Source organism: Strix aluco, chromosome 13 (genome assembly GCF_031877795.1).
Source record: "Strix aluco isolate bStrAlu1 chromosome 13, bStrAlu1.hap1, whole genome shotgun sequence".
NCBI classification, from domain to species: Eukaryota; Metazoa; Chordata; class Aves; order Strigiformes; family Strigidae; genus Strix; species Strix aluco.
In genome coordinates, this window is record NC_133943.1 from 1,691,965 (window position 1) to 1,712,949 (window position 20,985).

General features: G+C 44.4%; 2 protein-coding genes and 1 long non-coding RNA gene across 10 annotated transcripts in view; 2 read left to right on the forward strand and 1 right to left on the reverse strand.

The window, feature by feature from the left end:
* Positions 1-1,198: 1,198 nt before the first annotated feature.
* On the forward strand, positions 1,199-13,655 carry ZCCHC10 (zinc finger CCHC-type containing 10). Of its 2 annotated transcripts, XM_074838434.1 has the most exons (4): positions 1,199-1,282; positions 4,471-4,632; positions 8,271-8,312; positions 11,810-13,655. In XM_074838434.1, the coding sequence occupies exons 1-4, from the start codon at positions 1,242-1,244 to the stop codon at positions 12,075-12,077; spliced, it is 513 nt and encodes a 170-aa protein (XP_074694535.1). In that variant the 5' UTR covers positions 1,199-1,241; the 3' UTR covers positions 12,078-13,655. The 2 variants fall into 2 exon arrangements, with proteins under 2 accessions (XP_074694535.1, XP_074694536.1); XM_074838435.1 differs by lacking the exon at positions 8,271-8,312 and having other exon boundaries at positions 1,221-1,282.
* On the reverse strand, positions 13,653-18,429 carry LOC141929246 (uncharacterized). The gene is made up of 3 exons (XR_012624982.1): positions 17,434-18,429; positions 14,662-14,766; positions 13,653-14,186 (listed from the first exon to the last, which is right to left on the reverse strand). It is a non-coding gene; the product is annotated as an uncharacterized LOC141929246 (long non-coding RNA).
* AFF4 (ALF transcription elongation factor 4) overlaps positions 16,860-20,985 on the forward strand; it is a 52,619-nt gene continuing 48,493 nt past the window's right edge. For 3 of the 7 annotated variants that reach the window (XM_074838427.1, XM_074838433.1, XM_074838428.1), the window contains exons 1-2: positions 17,005-17,189; positions 19,559-19,713. In XM_074838427.1, coding sequence (XP_074694528.1) covers positions 19,619-19,713 — 95 coding nt within the window. In that variant the 5' untranslated portion in view covers positions 17,005-17,189; positions 19,559-19,618. The other 4 variants (XM_074838429.1, XM_074838430.1, XM_074838432.1 and 1 more) reach the window with 4 other exon arrangements.

The following is a 20,985-nucleotide window of genomic DNA, read 5'->3' on the forward strand; positions in this document are numbered from 1 at the left end:
AGGTCACCCTGCCAGCTGGCTGAAGCAGCTCGGAGGTGGTGCCTGCTGGCAGGAGAGGCCTGGATCAATAACCCCCTTCTTCCTCACCTCCACTGCATGCCACCCTTCTGCAGGCTGCCTTGGCTTCCCCCGGCCACACGCAGTCAGGTGTCTGTTACAGTCCATTCCGCTTTAAAACACATCCCTTCCAGGAGAAATTGTCAGTTTTTAAGTGAGAGGCAGGTTCTTGTAAGACTTGGACTCACAGGAGAGAGAAGCAGCAGTTAGGCACTGACAGCACCTCGATGACTGGGTTCAGTTTTGAGCCCCTCACTCCAAAAAGGCCATTGAATGACTCGAGCATGTCCAGAGAAGGGCAACGGAGCTGGTGCAGGGTCTGGAGCACAGGTCTGATGGGGAGCGGCTGAGGGAACTGGGGGGGTTTAGTCTGGAGAAGAGGAGACTGAGGGGAGACCTCATGGCCCTCTGCAACTCCCTGAAAGGAGGGTGCAGAGAGGGGGGATGAGTCTCTTGACCCAAGGAACAAGCACCAGGACAAGAGGGAATGGCCTCAAGCTGCGCCAGGGCAGGGTCAGACTGGCTCTTAGGAAGGATTTCTTTGCAGAAGGGGTTGTTGGGCGTTGGAATGGGCTGCCCAGGGCAGGGGGGGAGTCCCCATCCCTGGAGGGGTTGAAGAGTCGGGTTGACCCAGCGCTGAGGGATCTGGTGGAGTTGGGAACGGTCAGGGTGAGGTTCATGGTTGGACTGGAGGAGCTTGTAGGGCTTTTCCAGCCGAGATGATTCTGTGATTCTGTGACAAGGTGGGAGCCCGCCAAGAGGCTGAGGCCGTCGGCGGGGCACCGGGCCCAGCGGAGGGCTGCGAGGGGCCAGGCCGCGCCATGGCGACCGAGCGCTGCGGGGCTAAGGAGGGGACAGCGGGGGCCTGGCCGGACGAGGCGGAAGGCGCAGGGATGAGGCAGCAGGGACGGGAACCGCGGCTCGCCCCAAGCAGCCCAGCGGGGGGCCGGGACAGTCCCCACAGCGCGACCCTGCGCCGTCCCGCCCTGCCGGTGCCATGACAACGCGGGAGGAGACGAGGCGAGACGAGGCGGAAAGCGCGTCCCTGCCGGCGCGTCCTCTCTGGCCGCAGGAGGGTTTCCTCTCTGTGGTGGCCGCGCCTTCCGCCAATGGGAGGCGGCGGCGGGCGGCATGGCCCGGCATGCAGCGCGGCCCACGCCTCACTTCCCGGCCTGGCCGCTAAGATGGCGACTCCCATGCACCGCCTCATCGCTCGGAGACAGGCGTGAGTGCGGCGGGCGGCCGGGCCGGGCTGGGGCAGGGCGGGAGAGGCGCCGTGGCGGAGCAGGGGGGTTTCCATAGGCGAGCCGGAGCGAGGGGAGGCGCGCCGGGCAGCGGGCTGAGGCAGCCGCTTGCGGGGAAGGGGCTGCGGAGGGCCGGCTGCGGGCCCCGGAGGAGCGGGGCCAGGGCAGGGCCAGCGGCGTCCCCCGCGAGTGGGGGCTGTGGGCCCGAGCGCTTTCTGAGGGCACAGAGCCCCCTCCTCGCAGGTGCTCTGCATCCGCGGCAGAGTGCTGCCCCTCTGTAGGGAAACCGCTCCAAAATCCGGCTGCGGTGAGCCGGTCAGTGACGTTGTTGCAGTGAAATGATGAGAAGGAAAGCAGGATTGTGGAAAAGGGGAGGAAGCCTTCAAACTTTCGCTTTTGGTGTTAACGCTAGTTAGCAGCGTTTTGGGAAAAGGTGAAGTGTGTAAGGTCTTGTGATGCCGGTGTTTACTGATCTTCATCATGGACTTTCAACAGTCAGATTAAGAAAAATTAAGTTCTAGGTTCATGTTACAATGTGTTTACAGAACTGTAAAAGAGAGGCCAAAAATAAAAGTGACCTTTACTCAGATCAGGGTATCGCACTCAAGTAATTCTCTCAATACCCAAGGGATCTGATTGCAAAACACTGAAATGAGAAAAAGCCAACATTTTTCCTTGTTTATATTAAGTACAGCAAATATCTATGTTCCATTCTCATGTGTTACTTGCACTGGGTTTTCATTTGTTTGTTGTTTTGGAGGGTTTTTTCTTCCTTAGAATAACTTATTTCTTGTGTTTCAATTTTTAGAGTGTATTTGGGTTTTTTGCCTGATGATAAGAGTTGGATAGAACACAGATGACTTCTGCGTTCTCTTTCCTTTTTTATTTAGTATAACTTTCCTATTTTCCAATGTAAAGTAACTTGAAATTTCAAAGTACTCATGGAATAGTTGTTCTTTTAAGTTGCTATTTTACGTGAGTCAAGGAATGATTTCTCACATTTCTTGCTATGTCTCAATGTGCTTGATGGGTGTGTGCTGAATTGTACATCTGCCAGCCTTTCCTTCTAGGTTGGTTATTGATCTCATTTAAAGGTTTACTTCAGTCGTGTGCTTTTCATTAGTGTTTAAAACTTGTTAGTGCTGATGTGGTAGTTATAGATCTGTAGCTGCTGAGCTATTTTTATCTTTTCCTGCTAAGTACTTATATTGCTTTTAGGGCTCGATCCTTATCTTTTTAGCTTGCATAGACTCATTTGCCCTGGTCATGTGTATAGCACTAAGGCCCTGGAAATACTGAGTTATGTTATTGTTGCTTTAAACTTCCATTCTGTTCCTGTGGAGACAAGTCTGGGCTAGTTTGGGATAGAAAAACAGTCACTTTTTTGGTTTTGTATGCTGATGAAGAGGAGGGAGGAGTATCCTGCTTATATGTAACTTGTGGCAGAGCCAGAAGTCCAAGGCAAGACAAAGCAAACCATTCAAAGACACTGGGATTTTTTGTTCATTACTAGACATACTGCTTCCCGTTCAAGCCTGGGTTAATTGTGCAGTGTAGGTTGCAAGTTTAATTAGTTTTCTAGTGCTGATTTAGATGAGTATTTCTAAGGCTAGACTCTGAAGCCAAATACTCTTTATGTTGAAAAAGTAATGGATGTTCAGAACAAGATTCCCTTCAAGATACAGTAGGACTGTCACAAAAGGTGATGGCTAGAGTTGAAGGAGAAGCAATTCACACCTTGCCTTGAAAATCAACACAGAGCAAAATCGCTGCTGGTCTGTCACTTTATGCTCTCTAAATTCTGAATGAACAGTCTAGGAGCCTCCTAATTAAGCCAGGGCTGTTAACATTCAGATAGTTTAGATGAGCTGGCCTTGAAAAGTTAGTATTTTGGTGTTTGGAAAAAATGATAGAAGGTAGAAATAAGTTACTGCAGTTGCAATGAACTGTATGGGAGCTACAAAGTCCTGATTTTTAGTACTGGCCCTAAAACTAGTTTGTTGTGATCCTGACCTTGAGTGGGTCCTTTGACTGCTGTATGAGTTTCCTTATTTGTAGAGCAGGAAGGAGGGTGTCTGTGAGAAGACAGCAAAACAGTTTTAGCAAAGCTTCAGAATAGTGGAGTAAGAGCTAGAATATGAAAATAGGAGTTTTCTCCCTTAACTGGCTTCTAAAAATGACTAAAGGATTTTGTCACAGTGTGAAAACTGAAATGTGAATGTAAAATGCTCACTAAATACTTCGGGTATTTGGGTGGTACAGAGTAGTAAGTGAAGTCTTGCTCGATTTACATTGCACAGAGTGAGGAAGAGTCTGATTGTTCTTATGATAAACCTTCTGCCAGTCTTCAATGAATCTTAGTAAATTCAAATAAGCTACAACTAAGATCCTCTCTGTTTTACTTGCTCAGAATCCTAGGCTGTCTGTGAGAATTTGGCAGTTTGGTACTTGTGTTAAATTCTAAGATTTAGGAATGAAGCTGCCTGCTTTTTACTAAAAGTGTTCTAAAAAATAATGTCAACTACTTACCTGAAGCAAGCTACAACCAACCGTGTGCAAATTATTGGATAGCAACAAATTGTATGCAGGGTAATCATTCCCAGTAACTGTTGCACAATTATATCCTATAATAAAGATCTGCCAATTAGGTTGACCAAAATATGATTTTGGTGATGGGATTAATCGTTGTTCACTGACAGAGAATGGTCCTAGGAGCATTTTCCAAAATGTTTAAGTTGTTTATGGTAGCTGAAGGGGTGGGAAATCATGGAATTTTAAGAGTGGGGGAAGACTGCAAGGCAGGGTAACCAGCAGCTAGTGTAAAACTAAAAGTGAAATTCTGGTGCAGCTGATGAGCTTGTTGACAGCTGATGTCAGTAGCTCAGCATTTGCTACTTTAGCAGAAGCTCTGCAATAGAGCAAAAGTCTCTTTGTTCTCTTTCTTAAATAGTTGGTATGAGAATGTTTTAATAAAAAGGAATGTTATTTGCCTAAATTCTGTTACTCTTGTTGTCCTGATTTAAGATGAATAATTGTTAAAGCATCCATGAATGTCAGTTTTGTTTAATCATAACTACATATGCTGTTAAGAATCTGATTAAAAAAATATTTTTTCAATAGGTAGAACAGATTTGGAATCAGTCACTTAAGCAATTCTGCATTTTTATAGGGAGGCAAACAAGCAGCATGTAAGATGTCAAAAATGTTTAGAGTTTGGACATTGGACGTATGAATGTACAGGGAAGAGAAAATACCTGCATAGACCTTCGAGGACAGCTCAATTAGCGAAAATTCTTAAAGAAAAAGAAAAGCGACTATTACTGCAACAAAGGTAAGAGTGGCAGAATGAAAATGTCTAGTTTATTAATGAAAAAGTTTTGTATGTGGGTGGGAAAGATGGTGTTCTAGACCATCCGTTGTCATCTTTTGTTCTGGGCTGTGTGATGCTTGCTTAATACTGGAACTGTCTTGTACGTTAGGTGGAATGTGTACACTCAGGTCCCACAAAATTAATGTTGTTCATTAATACCTGCTCATCTGAAACACATTTTTGGCTTATCTGAAACAAAAAAGTGCACTAAGGTAAAGTTAAAATAGTTGGAGCCTTTTTTTGTAATGGAATACTGTTTCCTGAATTCCTTGGTTTCAGGTGTTTATGTGCTAGTACAAGCAGGTTGGTGTGAAGACTGTAAATGTGTCTGTAAGAAAGAAGCAATTCTTTCACTTGTGTTCAGGTTTGCTGTTAGACTGTGCCGTTAAAACCTGGTCTTCTGGGTACAACCTGACAGTGGACTTGTGCCAGCACAGCTCCTGTATTGCTCGTTATGAGCTGTAATGGTTAAACAGGTGAATGAGAGTTGGATTATCGGGTGTTTTCAACTCTCAAGCATAAAGTAGAGACATCTCACTGAAGTGCATAATTATTTCCCTTTTTGACATCTGCGAAAGTGAAAGATACCTGCAGCTAAGCAGGAAAATGCAAGCAAAACTGCATGTGTGATGTGATTTACTTTCCACTTTGCTCTGTGAGTAGTCTTTAATGCTTCCTCAAATTTAATAATTGTTTTAACAAGCAACTCCAGATGAAAAAGAGAAAAATAATGTAGCACATTAGTTTTCCATGTAATTCCTATGTATGAGGGTCTCTGCTCTGCCATTGCAACTCAGATTTAGTTATGGTAACTGGAGGGTTGTTGCCTCAGCCCCCCTGAGGGACAGCATCATTTACAGCTAGAATTGTTGAGGATTTAGAAACGTACCCTCTGTCACTGTCACTTCCGGCACAGTGTTGGCTGTAGGTCACTGGTTACGGAGGAGCGTTCACGCTTTTTGCCTGTTGGGGAAGGAAAATGGGTGGTACCCTCTGGCAGAGAGCTCTGGTGGGACCTTGTCAGCTGCTTGACTGGGGCAGCAGCATGAATCAGTGCTGAAATACTGACTTAAGTGGAAGCCCGTTAGCTTGTGTTGAGTGATGTAAAATGTTTGATTTTTGAAATGAATTTTGATCCAACGAGTAATTCTGAAGCAGTTGTAATCCCTTAGTATTGTAGCTAAGAAATCAGGAGTGCTGAGGCCCTAAAACTTGCTCCCTGTGGAGGCAATTTGCAAGAGTTCTTCAGAGACTCAAGACTTTTAAAGCAAAGATTCAGTTTAAGACTCAATTATTTCCTTGCTCCTTTTCTGCCCTGTTTCCGTTGAATTCTGCAGGTTGACACTGGAGGACAGTGGATTGAGGGTGGAATTGCTTGTTGCTCAAGTCTGTGTACAGGATATTTTATATAGTAGTTACGTGACTGTCCGGTGTCTGTCATGAGTGGAGTTTTTTGAGCTCTAAGTCTGACAGTCCACAGTGTGAGGTGTATGTGGTGTGAAAAGCTGTCTTGTAAAAGGAAAACCAAGTAATCCTTAGATGGGAACAGTTTTTAATCCTGGTTAAATTGGGCTGGATTCACAGTAGTTATATAATCATAAGCTCTGTGAAGCTCCTTAACTGTGCCATGAGGTATCCAGTTCATTAGATGCCAGTGTTACACTTTTAAGGATGAAGCTTATTTTTCATGGAAAAAACAACTTCCTAGGCCACACTCTTACTTTTTGTATAGCTTGCTTGGAAGGTTATTTTTTATCTGCAGAGAAGTCGAGTCTCCTACAGGTCTGCTTCCAACTATTTGTATTGTCATCTTTAAAGGTCTAATTAATCAATCATTAACCAGAAGGCAAACATAGTCTAATAAGGTTAATATTTACTTTATGACAACGACCTACAAGATTTTTCAGCATAACTCATTTCAGCAGTTGTTCCAGGATCCTTCTGTTTGCCCAGTGTTGACCCCACGATTCTGATGGACATTATGGCGGTTTCACTTACTGGTGTCACTAAAGCCCACTGCTTGCCTGGACTAGAGTAGGAGTTGGGAGGGGAGGAACACTGGGAAAATGCTTATTCCTTGGTGATGTTACTATACTGAACCAAAATCAGGATGCCCGAGTCTTATTTATGGTTCTGAAGACAGTGTGATGCCACAGGGAAAACGACCGAGTGTCCTGAAGCGGATCTGATCTGCGGGGGACTGACCCCCTCGGTTTGTAGTTGCACAGTGGTGAGCCCCTCTACTTATCCACACGTTAAACACTAGAGGGAGGCATAGACCCGTGCCACGGCAGCCCGCCTTACTCACAGCTCAGTGAGGTTCCCCCTTCTAAAAGGTGCTTTGGGATCTAATTCTGTTTGCTCACAGTGACTTCTCTTACCTGTGAAACACCTGGTTACCTAGGGTAAGGGCATAAGGCCTTAATAATATAAATATTAACAACATTCAGCACCACAGGAGGGGTTATAATCTGGTTTGAAATTTGACAATCAAGGAATCTTCCTCTTGCCCACAGGAGATGGTGGGGAGTGTGAAAAACTCTTCTATGTAATTATAGTATTTTTATACCATATGTGTGAAAATGAAAAATTGAACAAATCTCACTTTCGTGACATAAAAATGGCATTGAGTACTTCTATTGAAATACAATATAATTTATACTTAATGCTTTCTTCTTTCTACCCTTTTCTGGAGTCTTTATCAACACATACTGCTATCTAATTTTTAAATGAAATATATTTGCAGTTTTTACTTTTGTTATTGTATATTTAAGATGACTTCTAATAATAGCTTTCAGTTGAGGAAAAAGTATCCTGGTTCATGAAAGAATCTACAACTTCTTCATATACCAGCAGCACATTAAGCATGTTGTAAGTGTATGATGAGGGACTACTGTAATCACACATGTACATTCCAGGTTGAGTTGTGTGCTATATTTCTGCAGTGGATTGAAAACAGCATGTGACTGGTATAGTTGACTGAAAGAATTTTATTTAAAAAAAAAAAAAAAAATCCACAAGTGAAGACTGGTTTAAAAAAAAATGTTTTGTTAAAAGAAACTTTATTCTGTGTCATTTACTACTAAAACTTCCTATGAGTGTATGTATACATGGGAACCTGAAAAGGCAAATAGCAGGAAAGCATCAATATAAATATTGTTCTGTGTCGTATTGCACTTGAAACAAATGCTTGGTGAAAGCTACAGATTAATTCAGTATTTTACCTTTTATTTCAAGCATTCAGTTATTGCTAAATATGGTTATACAGACCTTTTTTGTATCCTTTCCTCCTATGCCCTTCCCATCCCAGAATGATGTTGTCTGTATAATATGAAGAGTAAAGAAGAATAAAGCATACTTAACACAGAAAATTAGAGGTGAATTGCGGCTTTGTATTCTCTTTCCGGATTTGTAGGTATTGTTGTTTTTCTGGTTTGAGTAGTGACTGAAAATAGATGCAAAATGAACTTTGGGCGGTGTGGCTCTCTGCCAGTGGGATACCAGTTTTCTAATATTAACTCAGCTCCACTGTGCTGCTATTTATTTAATTTTCCTACTGCATTAATCAAAGCCATTGTTTTTTCCCCCCCTTTAATTAGTGCTGGAGAAAGTACTGCAGAAAGGAAGACCAAGAAAAAAAGGTATGTGGGGAACAATGATGTTGTGCAGCTGTCTCGGTCCTGTTTCTTGCACTGGGTGTTGCGGCAGGCAGTTTGGAAGGGGTGTGTGGGGAAAGTCAACATTGCGAATACGGTTTTGATTTTACTGCTTTTAGCCTGTTACAGGCATTTGTATGTCAGACACTTGCAGAATTTCTATTCCTCCCTGTCCAAAAACTCTAAATTCTTTGTCTTCTGCTTTTTTTCCATATTGATTGTCCTATCTCTACATGATCTTGCTTTAATAATAAAAATCTTCCTACTTCTGCCTCAAAGTTCATCAAGTGTATTTTAAACAATTGTGCAAGAATGGCATACTGTTTTCTAGTCTGTAATCACTCCACCTACCCACTTTGCTTTTCCTTTTGTTGTCTTCATTCCCTTCACATAGCAGGTGTCTCTGAAGCTTTGTCTGGAGAATAAAATAAAGCATCTAAAAAAAACCCAACCCCAAAATCAAACAAAACCCCTCAATCCCAGACCAAACCAAAATCCAGGAAATAAACCTTTCCCCCACCCCAAGTGCTAGTTTGAGCCAAGAACTCTCTTGCCATTGTTTCTACTTCACTTTGCAGTAACGTTTGCTTGGGAATTTGCTTCTGTCTTTATTAACAAAGCGGTTTCAGGACCAGCTAGAACCCGGCTGTAATTCTGCTGCTAATCCTGGTGTGAGTTTTACTTACAGGGGGTGTCTGTGCAGGAGCGGCCTCGCTGTCTCTCCACATTTAGTTGACTGTTCTCTGTCTCTAAATCTGATCTTTGAAAAACAGGTTTTGGCAGATTTGGAAAGACCGGGCCTTTCGCTTGGTGTGGCAGTCATGTAATAAGCCACAGCAGTTTTTTAAAACAGAACTTTATTTTAGGCTGTCAGGTGGAACGTGGCTTTATGGGAATGCTTCTTGGTGTCTCCGTTCTACTGCCACAGTGTGTTTGCTCAGAGGCTCCTTTCACAGTGGTGTCCATTTACTGTTGGAGTCACTTAGGACTAGTGAGATCACGACTGAACTGGTGGCTGAGCACTGTAGCTCAGACCTCTTCCTGCCTCAGCTTTCTCAGGTGCTGCAGTCCTGGCATAAGGATTCCCAGAGTATTTGAGCTCTAAGCCAACGCAAAAATGCAAAGAGCAAAAGGATTTATAGGAGAGGGGGTGGTTTGGTCACTCTTCCTTAAAACTTTAAAACTCTTCTAGGTTTGAATTGTTATCCTGTTTTTATGCAAGCACCAAATCCATCAATATAAATTCCTTTCCGGATCATTTGCTACTTATATGTTTGTTATGATGCAGGAAGAATTAAATGTGGAAAATTCAACAAAGTGTTGCCATTGAATATGTAAGTTCTAGATTTAAAGGAAAATGCAAAAGTTAGGATTCTGTCAGTAGTGAGCACTAACCTTTTACATAGTGTATGTTTGTTTTGATATAAACAGTAATAAGTAAGCTACAGGCTTAACCAGAAAAACAGGAACAGGCAAAACAGCTGTTGTACAATCTTGTGACCTCAGGTGACACAGAGCTATCTTCTGGGCGCGCGTTGCCTTCAGTGTTCTCACGCGGCATACTTTGGTTGCTAATTGCAAGCCCACTTTATACTTGGATCACGTGTGATTCTACCCTTCAGACAGGTACATTTGTGTCTTGGTTCGCTTGTTTCTTCAGGCACCCAGCTGTGATTGTGCCCAAAATTGTAGATTTGCTTTAAGTAGCATGTTTAAAATCACCTGGGGTGGTTAGATGATTGGAATAGAATTAGAAAGGACAAAGAGCCTGAGAGGGGTGACAGCTTGCGTTACAAAATGCAGCAGTTGTTCCACAGTTGGTGCATGGAATCATGCAAGATTTTAACATTCGTGAACTTGTTTTGAGGAGGATGAGTGCTTGTCTGCTGGAGAAATTTTGTACGTTTACAGTGGACCCAAAGATCTTGGATCTACCAACCTAGAGCATCCGGGTTGTCACATTATCTAATTAGGACAAGGTGAAGTAGTGAGTTTTACTTGCTCCCATCTCTGCCCTCCTGTAATGACCAACAGGCCACATATTGCATCACCTGGAAACAAGTACCTGCGTGCTTGTTCTCTCAAAGATCTAGCTATTGCTTTCCTCTAGGAGAAGCAATATTGTTATATTCTGATGTTTCTGTAAGTGGGTTTCAGTTTATAACCTAAATATTGGAGGCCCATGGACAGCTCCTATGGATTCTGTGTAAGGTGATTAGGAAAAGAAAGTTCAGAGTTGTCATTCAGGGTATCCTCTAACTGATTCTTGTCCATATAAATGGGATGGAACTGTTTAGATTTAAACTACTAGTCCCTTTTTTAAAATTTTCTCATCTTAAGGCTAGTTTTTCACAAATAGGTCTGTATTTAACCAGCCCGTTTGGCTTTATCTTCAATAAACAGCCATTGTGTCTGTACGCACAGAGATAACAGATTGCAGATGTATTATAAACACTTCAGCGGTTCATAGCTTAACGCATGCATCCACATTTGTCAGCTGACATGACCATGGCTGATAGGATGAAAAAAAACATTGCTCTTTCTCTAATAGCCTTAACACAGGCTTTTCCTGAGTTGTTACATTTAATCAAACCCTCTGATAAAAACAACTACATTAATTTTCTAATGGAAAGAAGATTCTGCATTATTATATCTAGCATTTTTGCATGCTGTTTGGTTGACTTGGTGGGAAGCGGGGAGAATTAGTACCTTTACACTTTGCTTGGAGAAAGATCTATGGGAAAATTTAATTGTATTTTCTTGGTGTTCATATTGGCTTACTTAAAGACCTTGAGTTTTGAGAACAGTCACCTCAATATGGGTTAAACGTGAAAAAAACCAAATTGCAGAGGATACTGAAATCCACTTTGTTATGTTCATAATTCTGTCTTTATCTTGGACTGTTTCCACGCCTTCTCCTCCACCTTGAAAACCTAAGCATCCTGTAGTGGCGGGTAATTTGGGTTCTTTTGCCAGGTGTAATCTAAGTTTCCTTTGAGTACAATTCTGACATTTCTGAAATCACTGATGAAACTTCCAACTTCTACATTGCCAAAATTTCACTCCTTATACAGTGGTGTCCTAGAAAACTGATCTTTGATAATTTTTCCCAAGGCTTTGGTAGTACAGGACATTGCTTCTCCTGCAGCCTTGTTCTTCTATTCAACCAAGTCAGTAAAGGCACTCGTCATGACTATGAACAAGACCCTTGCCAGCTTTCAAACTTCACCTTTTTCTGTAGTCCTGTTTTGGCTTATTTCATGTACGTGGCGTCGCTCTGCCGTTGTTCAGATGGCCAAAATGCATCCGTTCAGAATTGGAGAAAGGGGGGGGGAGTATGGGGATTTGTCTTAGATTGTCAGGCCTGGAAATTTTGAGACCAAATAATTGATCTTTGGATTACAACACAGTATGAAGAACACTGTGTAGTGAATGCTGTCTCTGTCAGGCCTGTTCTCATCTGTGTATCTGTTTTCTTCCAGATCTAAAAGCGTGACCAGTTCCAGCAGCAGTAGCAGTGCCAGTTCGGCTAGCGATTCCTCATCTGACAGCGAAGATTCTTCTACCTCCTCGTCTGATGAGGACAGTGACAGTGATGAGAGCTCCTCTACTTCCTCATCTTCTCCATCCTCAAGTAGTACTTCCTCTTCTTCAGAGTTTGAATCGGATTCTAGTTCCTCCAGCAGTAGCAGCAGCAGCACAGACAGTAGTTCTGATGATGAGCCACCAAAGAAAAAGAAGAAGAAATAGTGTGGTACAGTGTAGAACTGTTGTTTAGTGAATGATAACACTCTTCAAAGATGTTTTGAGGCCATGGTTGCCAAACAGTTTAACTGGTCAACATTTCTACTGCTAAAACTTTCTAAATGTTTTGCATAGTTGTTCATAGGACATGAAAGGTATTAAATGGCACGTGAGACTTACTGAAAGAGTATTTTTGTGGTTTATCCTTTTATGGAAAATTTTACTTTTTTAGTTCAAAAATCTATCATCAGATTTGTTTATATGAGCTAAGGTCCAGTAACCTGGATGTTTACATGCTGGAAAGCAAAAGCTTTTTATTGCAAATCATGCTGTGCATCATATGCTACTACTCTGTTTATGACCGCTTCACTTAGTTTAGAGGATTTTCTAAATGTATCAGAAGCAGAAGTTTTCCGCTGCTGGCTGGGGAGCACTGCCATTGTTGAAACGGAATGCACAGTGTTGCACACAGAGGCCCTTCCATCTCACTGTTAACAAATGTATTCTATGCTGCTGAGCTTTCTTTCTGATGGCTTTTCCTGATGCTTCCAGGTCGAGTCGTTACTGCAACATCAAACTTTAGTGTTCATTTGTTGATCAATATACTACTTGTACTGTACAGAGGCTTTAGTCTTTTCAACTTGCCTGTTTCCTTAGCTCATGTATTTGTAGTATTTCGTGAGACACAGAGTGTCTCTTGCAGCGGTGTCTGTGTAAGAAAGGGGAGCAGTGCACAGTGGAAGAGTTATGACTGATGGTGCTTAGGATTTTCATCTTTGTGCCTTTTTTTGTAAATTAAATGTATCCTAGTGAGAGAAGGGCTTGAGTGGGTGTTTTTCAGAACTCCATTAGCTTTCCATACAGAATATGGTCAGCAAACCCAGAGAAATAGTAGTAACAAACAAAAATGGGCACTATTTTCAAGGAGATGGGGGGAAAAAGGCTATTTTCACTGGATGCTCAGTAAGAAAAGGAGTCACCTTTAAATAGAAGTCCCAAAGGAAAGTGTTTCCCTCTTGATATTTTTGCAAAAAATTGTTGTGTAATGCAAGATTACCAATCCGTGTTGTTGGGCACATGGTGACTGGCATTATAGTCTGCAGTATAATCAGTCCATTATTTTTATGTAATAGTGTGTACGTGTCTGTGAAAATCTGGCATGGGAGAAGCAAGTTAGTGCAAAAAAAAAACCAACCCCAACAAAAGCAGAATCCAAACATACTGCAGAACAAGCATTGCTGGTTGCAAATTGAAAGTTATTTGTTCTTTTGGTGGATTGAAGCCGTTGGCATTAGTATTTTTAATTTGTGATGCAGTTTCCTAAATTTCTTATCCCTGGAGTGCCCTTTTTTGGGGAGGGGGCATTACATGTGGAAGAATTCTTAAATATCTTGATTTAGGTAAAATATAGTAACTAAACTATTTTTTATATTTTTATGGAAAAAGTAGTGTGTAGAATTACTTTTGAATAAACTGTGCTTATTTAAATGTTTGAAAATATGTATGTTGTGTGTTTTAGTCTGTAATCATTACTGTGTTTTACAGAACATTCTGCAGACTGTAAATAAAATCACAAGAAAATTGTTCAAGTCTTCTTGAGTGAATGTACCATTTAATGGGAAAAGTGTAATAAATTATTAAACAGTAGTTGCTAAGTTCATGCTTACTGCAAATCCAAGTGTAAGTGATACGGTAGTAGCTATGCCTGTGTGGGGAAGCCCTTTGGACTAGAGGATGTTCTTTATTGCCGGGTTTAGGCCATCTCGGCCGTTGCAGCGAGCCACGCGTGATGACTGGAGCAGACGTGGTGGTCAGCCTGCTGCCAGCCGCCCTCCGCTCGTGGGGACAGCTGGAAGAGGGGTGCGGAGGTCCCATGCAGTGAAGAATATTGGCTTGAGTTTGGTTGGCGTTGGGCTGGGTATGGAGGAGAGCTGTGACGGGGAGCGGTTGCTCAGAAGGGCGAGGAGGGGGGTCAGGGCTCAGCTACCTTTGCCATCCCGTTAAAACCACATTGTACGTTCATATCTTTAAAGCTGCTGGTGTCTGTGTGTAGATGGTTTTGACGGAAGTGTGTTGCTTCACACAAGTATATTGCTTCTCCCCATTCAGTTGTGTCTGCCAAGAAAAGAGAGGTTTGTTAGCCACCAAGTACTAAAGCTCGTCATTAAATTCAGAGGGTTGGTCTCTTCATATGTCTGTTTACGTTTGGTGTTTACAGTCAGACAAATTGGGTCTATTCACAAAGAAAAAAGGAAACGCTTGTTTATGTTGGGTCCTGTCAGCAGGAGCTAGGATAAGGTGGCATAATTACAGATAATACTAAGGGGACCTTAATTTAATTTCTGATCTGCTGTTGGCTGATGAGTGGAGATTCAAAGAGCTGGCTTGCTGCTCTCCCTGGGTATCCAGTGTTGCCAAATGCTGATCAAGTTCGAGACCAACCATGAGTCCCTCTATACCCAGATTTTAAAAAAAGTTTAATTTCAGATATAATATTTTTGTTGTTTTTTTAATTGCCCTTTCTGTTTAATTTGTCTCTACATATTCTTATTTTACAGAGTAAAACCCACCAGCCTCTGAAGAGCCTTACCAGTTCATCTTTCACTAGATCACACCCTGATTTCTTACTGGATGCTTTGATTCCAATTTTTCTTCAACAGGAAAGGTATTTCTTTAATTACTGTCTTCCAAAGCTCTAGGTTAAGTACAAAAGATCATTAAGTTTTTTAACCCCCCCCCCACTGAGTAGAAATGGTTATATTTACTAAGCAGTTACATGAGACCGGTGTAGCTCTGAACAGCCTCAATTTTAATCCTTCCAATTAGAAGTAAAGCTGCCATTGCTAATTGAAGGGAAGCGATTGATGCAGTCTGGTAGAAAAACAGCCTCAGGAAAAGGCATCACGTTTCAAGGAGAAACACTGCGAACCGATGGGAGAGCAGAAGGAGGGAGAGACAACCTGATCTTCTAGTCCAGGTCTTTATTAAATCAAACATCTGTCAGTCAGAAACAGTTTTTTGGGTGTGTGCGATGGAACTGCATTATGCATTCTCTTGTGGATGGATGCATTGATTTATTTTTTGAGGGAGGAGTCCTTAATAAATAGGCCTTTTGCTAGCAAATGGATTTGCTTTATAAAGAAACTGTACAACATCCCTTAACCCCCATGGGTTTAACTTGCTTTGTGACATTATTTTTATCCAAGCTCTGCCTTTAAGCAGACAGTGAGACATCAGCTGTGTCTGAGGCAGATCCGCACAGCCTAATTTTGTTAATTGAGATATGTGTAAGGGGGGGTAATACAAAACATAATACCGGAATATGAATTGACTTTTGAGATTTGGTATATCCAATAAGTCACTAGCAGGACATAACTTCAAAAACATCATTGAAACTGATAGGAACAGGGCATTTTTATTATTTTCTGTTCTTTACAATACAGTGTTACTGTTGCAAAGAAGTTGCCTGTGTCTTCCCCACCTGTGTAAAGGAGGGAAGTTTTAGGTGGTGTTGGTCATATTTTGGTGTCACAACAAACTTCAGATTTAACTGACAGTTAAAATAGTTACAAACTGTTTCAGATTGGCGCTAGATTTAAAGCTATCGCTGTGTCTTTTAACAGCATTTTTGCATGAAGGGTCTCTGCAATCGTAGTATCAGAGACTATTTTTAAAGGATTTAAATTCTGGAGTTTGCTACAGTTATGCAAAAAAAAAAAAAGGGGGGTTTTTTTGCACCATTCTGCTGCACTTTACTCACAAATTTCAAACAAATCATAAAGTATCACTTTTTAAAATATGAATCCAAAGTAGAACTATGTTCCAGTATGTTTCAAAATCAGTTTATGTGGATGTTTAAATGAAAAATATGTAGTATAGTTGTAAGTTTTTTAAAAACTAGCCTCTTTCAGAGATGACTTTTAAAGCCAATTTTGGAAGTTTTGGTAACACTGCCAGCGTGATGGGGTTGTTGCTGTGGGATTTCCACTGAAGCAACGTGTGCTTCCGTGGGTCAGGCGGAGCTCTGAACGCTGTGCTCCGATCTGCCCGTTTAGGTCAAAAAGGGGCAACGCGACACTCGGCTGAGATGAAAAGCTGAATTATAAAGCAAAGCTGTGAGTTGCACAAGAAAGTTGGAGCAGTTTGAGGAACAAATGGGCCTGTACGCCTGCTGCGAGGCAGGAGCTGGCGTCGGGGGTGCTTGGGGCTCGGGGGCACTTTTAGGAGCAGGGAAAGACTCTGAAATAATTGTGTAGAAAAACTGAATTCTGGTTCTGCGTGTCTGAGCAGAGCGTGAACGGGCTTGAGCCTGTCTGCACCTGGAACGTGTGGGGGAGAATTATTGAGGGTGACTTTACACACCGTCTTCCATGAATTCATTTTTATGTATCAAATAATCCCTTAAAACGTAGTACAAGTGTCGACTGACCAAAAAAGGGAGGTTTGTGCTTCTCCCGTGCACTATTGAAGTTTGAAGGGGTGGTTTTAAGCGGGGGAGGGTGTGAGGGGGGCGGCCCTCGCCACCGCCGCCAGGGGGCGCAGCGCGCGGGCGGCCCGCCACGTGACCCTGGGCGCGCGCGGGGGGGCGGGGCCGAGGCACGCCCCCCGCCCGGCGGGGTCACGTGCTCGCGGAGTGCCGTTCCCCCCCTCCCGCCCCCGGCGTCGGGTCACGTGAGCGGCGGCGGGGCTGCGGCGGCGCGGGGGCTGCCGGGTAACGCGAGTGCCCGGCTGCGGGAGGAGCCGCGGCCCGGCAGGACGGGCGGAGGGAGGGCGGGAGGGAGGCCGGAGCCGGGCGAGGGGCCGAGGGCTGCCCAGGCCAACGTCGCCGGCCCTCGCCGACCTCGCCTCGCCGCCAGCCCGGCCCCGTCCCGCGATGGAGCGGCGGGACCCCTGGGGAGCCGCCGTCGCCTCCCGCCTGTGAGCCGCTCCCCCCCCCCGCCCCCCTTCCCTCCCCCCGGGTCTCGTCCCCCGCCGGGGGCCGGGCCTGCCCCTGCGCTCCTCGGGCGGTCGGTGACTCGGCGGCGGCGCCCCCGCTCCCTCGGGCCTCTTCGTCCCCGCCCGGCGGGCCGGTGGCGGCAGCCAGGAAATGGTCCGGGCCTAGCGGAGCGGCGAACGGAGGTGAGACGCGGCCGGGGGTGGGGTGGGGTGAAGGGGGGGCCCACCGAGATCGGCAACCCCGCTGCGGTGCCCGCCGGCGGGGGGAAGGGCAGGATCCCGGTTGCGGCCGCCGTCGGACCCCGCTCTGCTCCCCCCCGCCCCCCCGCCGCGGCTCACTTTTCGGGGAGCTTTCCCGGCCCGCCCTCCCGAGCCCGGAGCCGTCCCCCCCCCCCAGCCGCGGCCCGGCTCTCTGTGCCCGCGTTACCTGCGCGGGCGCCGTCCCGCCCCCGCCCCGCCGGGCGGCCGTTCCGGACGGTTGGGATCACCCGTTTCATGGCGCATCTCTCCCGCTTCCGACGGCGGGACCGCGGTGTTTCCCCGCTCACGGGGGGCGAGGCGCCGAGAGGAGTCACCCACCCGGCGGGAAGTGGGTGGGTGTCTGCGCCGGGCACCGCTCCCCACCGGCCTGTCCCGCCCTGCCCCTCTCCCTGGAGCGCCAAACCTGGGGGGGCCCCCCCTGAAAATAGACATTGGGGATGGTTCTGGGTGCTAACGGGGCCGATTCATTCCCCTCTCTTAGCTGGGGGGGGGCGGGGGGTTAATCCTTTTCCAGTAATTGACGTCAGGGCTTTGTTCCTTCCCCTTTGCTCTCTGCGTTTTAGGCCCTGAGCCGCTCTGGGGATGGAGCGGGCAGGGCTGGGTGCTGCTGGGTGCTGGGGGGTCAGAGGAAATGGCTTCAGGTAGGTGCTGCCGAAGGTCAGGAGAAGGGAGACTCGCGGGGTTATCGACGGGCAATCACATCCTCCTTGTGAGTGACTAGATACTTGTTATGTAAAGCATCAGCCCTGATGAGGATTGTGTTATACTTTGTAATCAAAGGAGCAATCGCTTCACATTTCTGGAACTTGGGCTGACAAGTGCTTTTTTTTTTTGCTTTTTTTTTTTTTTTTCTTTTTCCAATGAACAAAACAAAGCGAGAAGGTGTTGAGATGTGTAATACGGATATTAGTGCTTCCAGTCGCTGTGTCTTTCATTCCCTTCTTGAAATGAGAAAGTGCTTAACTTCATTTTGGGGGGAGCACTGGGAGTACTTACACCCCTCTCTCAAATACAGCCTGAAAAGATAATGAAAAGAGAGCTCCGCTGAGCCGGTGTGAGCCCCTCTATTTCACAAGCCTGTCTCCTCGGCTTATTACAGTCTTGTTTGATCATTTACTTACGAAAACTCTGATGGTTTTAAATGTTCACATGTTTCCACTGATGTCAGTCAGACCTCCCACTTGCCTCTTTGTGAGCTGAACAGGCACTTACTCAGCATCAGTAGTCTTTGAAATTAACTTGTTCTGCTCAAGTCTGTGCTTTTGCTTGTCACCTTGTTGCCAGCTCCCTTCTAACTCCTGAACCTCTCCTCATGGGTATATTTCTAGTTCCTTACGTTTCTTTAAAACTTCTGGATACTTCTGGTAAGTCACTGGAACACAGTGCTCTGCAGCCCGGGGGCGTTATTGCGAAATAGGCTCTGGTCAAGTGCTTTGGAGGGGTGATTGTAGACTTGATCTGTCATTTTGATATCTCCTCTAATGACAGAAACATTATTAAACTCACAGCGCTGCTGTTGTGTCGTCTGCCTCAGCCAGGTGCGATATATCCAGTCTTAGTCACATAGGTGCTGTATATGGGTATTACACTGGAATTATAGAGCGGCTCATAATGGTAATCGTGCAGTTCTTGTTGGTCAATAACCAGAAAGAAAATTTTACCCTTTGGTGTTACTAATATCTTGGCTTTATTAATGTATCAATGTTAATTTTTTATGATTTCCTAACTGCTGTGCAACATATTTACAACTTGGTGCAAGAGCAAGCTCTCCTCTGTTGAACAGTCTTATATCCTGAAATAAAACAGTACGTTTCAACTCTAGTCTCAAAACCGGTTTCAGGTCCCTAATATTTCCTTTAAACATCTCTGCACTCTTCATTTTATGACTTTTCTCCTATCTCAAACATGGAGAGAGCAAGACTGAGCCCCTGGGGTAGGTTTTTGTGCAAGAAGGCACACAGCAACCAAAAAAAGTAGTTGATGTTTGTGTGTTTTGCACTCTTCCCAGTTATAACGATCTGAGTTTGATAAAGCGTGATGAAACTTCAGTGAAATACCACTTGGATTTCTAGGTTGTCTTTTTAGGAAGCTGGAATGTACAAATGCTTTTTGCATGGTTATGACCCAACAATTTAATGATAAGATGTCACATAATTTTATCTGCAAACGCCATATGCTTTGCGTTGTTCAGGTTGTGTAGATAAAATACTTGCAGCAGAAATCTGTCCTGATGTTACAGTTGGTAGATAATAAGTTGGCATGTACGCACTAGTTCCTTCTTCCTTTTCTAGCTCACAGCAGCTGGCAAGGATGTTCTGCTGCACTTTGTTTTCCACCGTGGTTGCTGCTGGATGTCGGATGTGACGAAAGACGTAGACGTTACTGACGGAGGGGGCAGTTCACAGCATCTTTTGAAGCAGAGAGGGGACTCTGCGACCAAGCGATGGTGAAACTGCTGTCCCCCGTCTGCATTTTCAGTGCTTGTGAGAGTTGCCGTAACTGCTCATAACTGCTTCCGATGCCTCCCTTCCTTTCCTTCCTGCTCATCCTGTTGCTTTGTGAGTGTTTTAATCATTACTACTCTTACTCTTTGCTGCAGATCAACAGAAATCTACAATGTTGAGGGTAGAAGTATTAACCAGTGATGCCCTGGTTGAATCTTGAGAGTTGAGACATGAAATGAACACCTCTCCTATAGGCAGATTTTGCCCTTGTTGGCCACGTGGAAAGCGTACGAGCATCTTTTCAAGAGGCCACCTCTACCAGCACCGATGTCTGTGTAGAGCCGGGAGGAAAGTTCGTCACACGGTGTCGTATTTGGGGTCTGTCGGTCTGAGGGTGTAAGAACAGGTTTGAGATTTTTAGTGACTTTGAGGTTTCTTTTCTGCTACAGTAATTGTTCTCAGCCACATAATTTCAGATTGTTACTCACATGTGGTTTGTTCTCAGGCATATTTCCTTACTCTAGGGTTACTTACTATAGTCTCAGGGTTACCTTCAACAGAGATTAAGAAGTAACTAAACTTGAGTCCACCTGTCATTTGATTTTAATGTATCTCTTGGAGTTTGTATTAAGAAGGACGTGATGTTGATGTTGTCTTTGCTAAGCAGTGAGGAAAGAATGTCCCGAATTGTGGGGAGATGGAGAGGCCATAGGATGAAGAGGGACTGTCTGGAAACGGGTCAGGAAACTTTAACAGATTACCTTTAGAGCAGGATTAGATGTGTGTAGAATCTATTGCTGACTGTGTTAAAATAAGAAATCAAGTTCATAGAATTGCAAAACTAAAGATGAAAGAATTTATCTGGCAATTATTCTTCTCTTGCAGGGTTGTTCCTTCTCTGCAGTTACTAATGACTAAAAAGATGCTCTCCAGCTTGTGAAATGATAGGGGTTCTGTCACTGCTTAGGAGATATAACTGCACAGGCTCACGCTCCTTCCTGTCATAAAGCTTTTCTCGTAAGTTTAGTCAGTGTGAAGTTTTAAAGTAGTACTGTTCTCTTGCTGTGTATTTTTCTCCTGTGGGAATCCAGATTAATTCTCTTTTTAGGTACTTGAACTAGATGTACGTATTCCTGTTGAATTAAGGTTTCCCATTTCGAATAATTGTATTGGTGCTCTCTGAAATGAAAATCTGATGTTGTCGATGACTTTTGTAGAGGTGCCTAGCACAGCACATAGCTGCAGCGTAGCACGGCTTGCTTCCTTGTCTGGTT

Bases quoted from the DNA above. Each gene is read 5' to 3' on its own strand.
- ZCCHC10 (XM_074838434.1), top strand. From the start codon at position 1,242: ATGGCGACTCCCATGCACCGCCTCATCGCTCGGAGACAGGC. The intron at 4,633-8,270 runs GTAAGAGTGGCA...CCCTTTAATTAG, and splicing joins CGACTATTACTGCAACAAAG to TGCTGGAGAAAGTACTGCAG. The intron at 8,313-11,809 runs GTATGTGGGGAA...GTTTTCTTCCAG, and splicing joins AGGAAGACCAAGAAAAAAAG to ATCTAAAAGCGTGACCAGTT.